This window comes from Lygodium microphyllum, chromosome 28, assembly GCF_053477565.2.
Source record: "Lygodium microphyllum isolate KBCC chromosome 28, Lygodium_microphyllum_v1.1.10, whole genome shotgun sequence".
Lineage (NCBI taxonomy): Eukaryota > Viridiplantae > Streptophyta > Polypodiopsida > Schizaeales > Lygodiaceae > Lygodium > Lygodium microphyllum.
In genome coordinates, this window is record NC_141162.1 from 31336980 (window position 1) to 31343076 (window position 6097).

The 6097-nt window shown below is 46.1% G+C and overlaps 1 protein-coding gene across 1 annotated transcript; it reads right to left on the reverse strand.

Moving 5' to 3' along the window:
• Positions 1-605: 605 nt before the first annotated feature.
• LOC148011314 (uncharacterized) lies at positions 606-5837 on the reverse strand. Its single transcript, XM_087670781.1, has 3 exons — positions 5659-5837; positions 4688-5568; positions 606-2943 (listed from the first exon to the last, which is right to left on the reverse strand). The coding sequence occupies exons 1-3, from the start codon at positions 5819-5821 to the stop codon at positions 772-774; spliced, it is 3216 nt and encodes a 1071-aa protein (XP_087526907.1). The 5' UTR covers positions 5822-5837; the 3' UTR covers positions 606-771.
• Between the last annotated feature and the right edge of the window lie 260 nt (positions 5838-6097).

Here is a 6097-nt window from a genome sequence, read left to right on the forward strand (position 1 = left end):
GGATCCATAATGACCTTTATTTCTTCTACATATAAGAGTGTTTTTTTTTCTTTGGGGGGGGGGGGGGTTAAATTTGTTTTGATTTTTGAAGCTCTTTTTCTCCACTATTATAATAATGCAATGATTCTATTCTTATTTCATATGGTATTGTTATTGGCAGTTCATATTTGGTGCCTTCACATTTGATATTATGTCTAGTAGTTTATGTGGTACACTCACATTGCCCTATGCCAGTAAAGCCGCAAATCGAAATAGTTTGAAAAAAGTAATGTAGTTTTATATGTCAAGGTACCATGGAGCATCCCTCAGAGGTAGGCCAACCTTGGAGCTGCCCCTAGAGCTTGAACCCAAGACCTCATTAAACCCACACCCCTTTGTTACTAATCGGCCTATGCTCTTACACATCAGCATAAAATCAAACTAATTCATCCTTGGGAATTGAACCTGGCTTCTCAGGCAAACACAAAGATAGAACCTTTGGTACTGATCGGCCTATGCTCTTATAGATCAGCATAAAATCGGACTAATTCATACCTGGGAGTTGAACCTAGCTTCTCAGGCAAACACAAAGATGGAAACATGCTTGATAGTGGTGCTAAGGGTGCTGGCACACGCATAGTCTTTACTTGGATTTCAAAATAAAGATGACAATAAATTTAGTGAGTGAGTGCGAAAGAAAAAAGGCATGTCACGCGACAAAAAGGTGACTTATTTGACGTATAAAAGGTCTTGTAGGTCTCTGCGTGACCCCCATCCTCAGAAACTGCCTTTTTATGTGTTTGCCTGTCTCCTTGCTTTCCTCTTCTTCCCGAGGAGGTTCAGAATTGCCAGCATGAGCAGGAAGCCCAGGACGAAGCCCACTGCAAGACCAGGAGGGTACAACAAAGCCTCGCCATGGTCATCATCATCGCGGGGCGGGGCAGTTGTAACAGCAGGAGCAGCAGCAGGGCCAGGGCAAGCGGTCGGCAGCGGGGCACCGCAGAGGCCGCTGTTGTTGGCAAAGTGCTCAGGAGGGAAGGTGGAGAACTGGGTCCCACTTGGTATCTTCCCCTCCAGCCGGTTGTTGGACACATCCAGCACCTCCAAGCTGTCCAGCCTTGCTAGCTGCTCCGGAATCGGCCCCGACAATCCGTTCCGCGAAAGATCCAGTGTCTCGACCGCAAGCAGACCTCCAAATGACTCTGGGATGTGGCCTGTCAACATGTTCCTGGATAGATTCAATGTCTTCAAAACCTTCAGTGCCCCCAGTGATGCCGGAATGCTCCCACTCAGTGCATTGCTAGACAGATCCAAGTGTGTGTAGAACCGCAGCACAATCGTCATATCTGCCTGCATGCCTTTCGAATACTCGTAAGCATTCTCCGGTGATCCATTATCCTCAAATTCGGGGTAGAATAAGAATTGCTGGTTCAGATCTGGATCTGACATGGCCACTAGCTCCCCCAAATCAGCTGGTATTGCCCCTGTAAACTGATTCCTTGAGATGTCAAGATTCCGGAGTTTGGTCAGGTTTTTAAGGCCAACTGGTATAGCTCCACCCAAATGGTTTTCGCTTAAGATAAGAGCTTCTAGAGATGCAGTGTCTCTGACCCAAGTGGGAAAGCCTCCGCTTATGAAATTGAAGCTCAGATCTAGGTCTCCTAAAGCTGTGCAGTTTTGTAAGGAACTTGGAATTGATCCCCTTATGAAGTTGTTTCTGAGGGATAAGTATTCAAGCTTCTGTAGGTTACCTAGCTCATGAGGAATGCTTCCTTCAAGCTGGTTGTCATGAAGGATAAGCGCTAACAGGGTCGTACAGTTGCCGTAGCCAGGAGGTATTTTTCCTGATATGCTGTTGGAAGAAAGGTCCAAGCCATAAAGGTAGAAGCCACAATCTGTAAGCATTCTCATGGACCCACTCAAATTGTTGTCATGGAGGGACAGAAACATGGAAGTCGGCATAGGAACAGGTCCTGTTAGTTGGTTTTTGGAAATGTTGACAAACTCGAAGAATGTGTGGTCCATGAGCTCATCAATGTGCCCAGAAAGCATATTGTTGGAGAGGTCCAAGCCACTCAGTTGTAGCTGCCCTATCCATAGAGGTATGTTGCCGTGGAGGCTATTGGATGACATTGTCAGTAAATACAACGCTCGCTGAGATGAGAGCCAAGAAGGAATGGTACCTGTCACATTGCAATGGTTCATGTGAAGCTCTTCCAGCTGGAATCTTGGTAGATTCGAAGTTGAGTCGTCTAGCTCTAAGAGATTGTAAGAGGCATAGAGTAGACGCAAGTTCGATGCATTCCACAGAGAGGCTACTATCCCCTTTTGCAGTAAGTTGTCTGAAATATCTAGATAAGTGAGCTGAGAAAGGTTTGTGAAAGAGAGGGGCAGAGATCCTTCGAAGTGGTTGTGATTGAGAAAGAGATCGCCAAGGTAGTTCAGTTGGCCAAGTGAGCTTGGAATTGTGCCCACAAGCTTGTTGTTGGAGAGATGTAACGTAGCTAATCTTTGCAAGTGGCCAAGGGATTCGGGAACTTTGCCTGCAAGCCTATTGTATGAAAGATCTAACTTTTTTAACTTTTTTAATCCCTTCGAGTAACCGAGTGAGGCAGGAATAGAACAGTTCAGTGCATTATGAGAAGCCATCATGTGTCGGAGCTTTTGAAGCTCCCCCATTGATTGAGGAATACAGTCAGTGAACTTGTTCTTTTGAATCAGGAAAAACTGGAGTTGTGTCATGTTACCTATACTGGCAGGCAATGCACCTCCGAGCTGATTGTGTGATAAGGCAAAAAATGCAAGACTCGTCAGCTGGCCTACTTCTGGCGGAATGCTACCCGTCATTGAGTTACCAGCCAGATTCAGATGTTGAAGCTGGGTGATGTTTCCCAAGGATGATGGAATAGGCCCTGCAATGTTGTTGTGCGAGACATCCAAATACAGCAGTGATTCCATGTTTCTCTGCAGATATTTTCACAGAATTAAAGAGTCAGCTTTGATGTATACACAATTTACAGATGTACTGAAATTGGTACATGCAGCTTACAGTAGCACTAACTGAGAGCCCCCTACTTCAAATTTTCGCATGCATGAGCTGCCTTACTGCATCCATTCCTCCCATTTGCATATATGGTGGCAAAAGAACATGTTTCCAGCGTTCCAGCATCTGTGTGGGCCTTAAATAGGGGACAATTATGTTTCAGGCTGGCAGAAAAGGGCAGTCGCTACTTTTGCGCACCATTTGCTTCCATGCCACAGCACAAGCCTTCTCACAATCACATTACTAGGTGCTCCGCGCCTAGACTCGCCCTGGCACGAAATCGCACCGGGGCGGGTGCGATTTTTGCCGCGGGGCGGGGGGGGGCGGGTGCTGGACACGTGGCACCCGCCCCCACGTTCTCTTTCTTTTTTGTGGGGGAGGTGGGGGGCTGCCACATGGCACCTGCCCCCCACCTCTCCTTAACTAATAGTATAGATGCTAGCTGTTTCTAAACATCCTTAGGGTGGTGCCGCAGCCAGGTACTTTACTTTCAAGGGTCTAGCGAGTGAAGGTAGCCACACCTTAAGTAAAGAGACAAAAGAACACGCCACACCATATTCACTTTAGTTTGCCGTACTTCCATAAATCCTATCCTGGGTAAGGGCCGGGCACAGCACCACCTAGTCCTGAGGCAGCACCACCCTTGATATTAGTTATCCTCCTTTTTACATTGAGACTACCTATAGTGGTGAGTCGACATGGAGACCTTATTTAGGGGTCACTGATTGGATGGCTGAATGAATAGTTTACAGGTTGACATGCTTTATAATTAATTTGTGCATCATTCCCATGCTTTTGTTGAGGAATAGTATAATTATTGAAGGTTACGCAGATTGTCTCCTCAGATTTATGAGAATGTCACGTTGTTAGTTCAGTGGTGATTGATTGTACTACAATAGTCCAAATGGTGATGAAGTGTGTACCTTGGTATTATGATGCACAATTCAGACAAATGCACTCTTGACTGGCTAATCATGTGTGAGTGATCGTCTATCCATGTGGGTACCTCCATTATGTATGGTATTTTATGGTATAGATACAATATTACAAAGTTCCACCCATGTGGGTACCCCCATTATGTATGGTATTCTATAGCATAGATACAATATTACAAAGTTCCACCCATATTATTTTTAATTCTCGAGACAATAGCTAAACATTTGAATGTGGGCCGAGGGTCTGCACGGACATGATGAGCCTTTCTTGGCCTCCATTCGAGAGGCTCTTCCAAAGGGCATGGAGCATTTCATCCTGTTTGGCAGTATGGTATAGACTAGACCTATTTTGCTAGCCTTCCATGGCCATCTGCTTTTGTAACTTGCTAATGCAATAGATTCAGTGCTTGTAGCTCAAGGGAGGTTTTGTTAAGGCATTTTTGAAATGAGCTCAAGTCCTTTCATTTTCTATGAGATCATTGTAACCATTGTTTGTAGCAGCCATTGTTAAGGAGATCCGATTTTGGTAATTCAAGTGATTCAAGTTCGGCTTTTGACGTGTGCCATATATACAGGAGTGAGTTTTGCTTGTGAAAAGACAGAAATTGAAATAAGGTCCTGCATAAGGCTACACAACATGTAAAACCTGAATTACCCCTCCATAACTTTATTACTTTATTTGTCTCCATGTCTTTAATCTATGCACTGTGCTTTAACATAAGAAAGTTACCTGTGAAAGCAACTGGATTAAGGTGCCATTCAAACTGGAGGAAGAGATATCCAGATGCTTGAGCTGTGTGAGGTTGCCTAAAGCTGAGGGAATGGTACTCTTAAACTCATTGTTTGCAAGAAAGAAATACTGCAGTTTTGTGAGGGCTCCAAGGGAATCTGGAATAGGCCCAGTCAAGTGATTGCCAGCAAGAGACAAGTAGTGCAGCCGTGTGAGTGATCCAAGGGAATCTGGAATAGGTCCAGTCAAGTAATTGCCAGCAAGAGACAAGTAGTGCAGCCGTGTGAGTGATCCAAGGGAATCTGGAATACTGCCAGAGAAGGAGCAGCCTGAGAGGTCGAGGTACTCCAGCTGCTTCATATAGCCGGTTCCAAGAGAGGGATGGAGGGATCCATTAAGTTGAAGGCAATTTGAAAGGTCGAGGTGTTTCAAGGTGAGGAAAGTTAATGTGAGGGAGGAGGGCAAGATTCCTGCAAGCTGATAATTGTCTGAAAGGTCTAGGTACTGCAGGCGTGGCAAATTGTGACCAAAGATGGAGGAAGGAATTGTGCTCCAGGAACTGCTTGAAAGGTCTAGAACCTCAACTTGGCCCAAGTAGACATTCGTGAAGTGAGACTCGTTGAATGCAGTGCCACTGAGATTGATGGATGTCAGGTTGGGTAAGAGGGCTAAGCTGTTGGGAAGATTGCAGCCGAGAGAGGGGTTGTTGCTTGCATCCAGCTGCTGCAGGCTTTCGATTTGTGCCAGGCCGCCCAAGAGAAGACTGCAGTTGCCCGAGGTATAATCATAGGGCAAGGTGCTGGAAATGTCGACCGATGTCACTTGCCCAGTTCCCACATCGCATGTGATCCCCTTCCATGTGCAGCAGTCGCCATTGCTCACTGTTTGCGCAAGTACAACACAGTAGTTACGGTCAAGTTTGTGTCTGCAAAAAAAACCTTTGCTTGGGTGACAGGGAAGTCAGTGGTCACCTGAGAACTCCCAAATTGGGGGTTGATTAACGAAGGTGGAGCTAATGTTGAGGAGAATGTCTCTCTGGGAGGGATGGCAGCGCCCATCAGCGGTGCAGAAAGAGGCCCAGCATAGCATGCACACGATGATGCTGAGAACAGTAACACGAATCCCTGATCTCATTTCGTTATTAGTTGCCTTGCCCACAAAACTCTCTCTCTCTCTCTCTCTCTCTCTCTCTCTCGTATATATGGGGCTGCGCCTTATTATCAACTTGGGTCCGCCATGGCGACCTACCAAAACTTAATGTCGATGTACTACAGACTTGACTGTTGCTGTCGAGTATTGACCAAGGGAGAGACATTGCCAACCGAGGGAGAGACTTGACTGTTGCTGTCGAGTATTGACCAAGGGAGAGACATCGCCAACCCTGAGAGCCGGCGCATACGCGGATCCTCA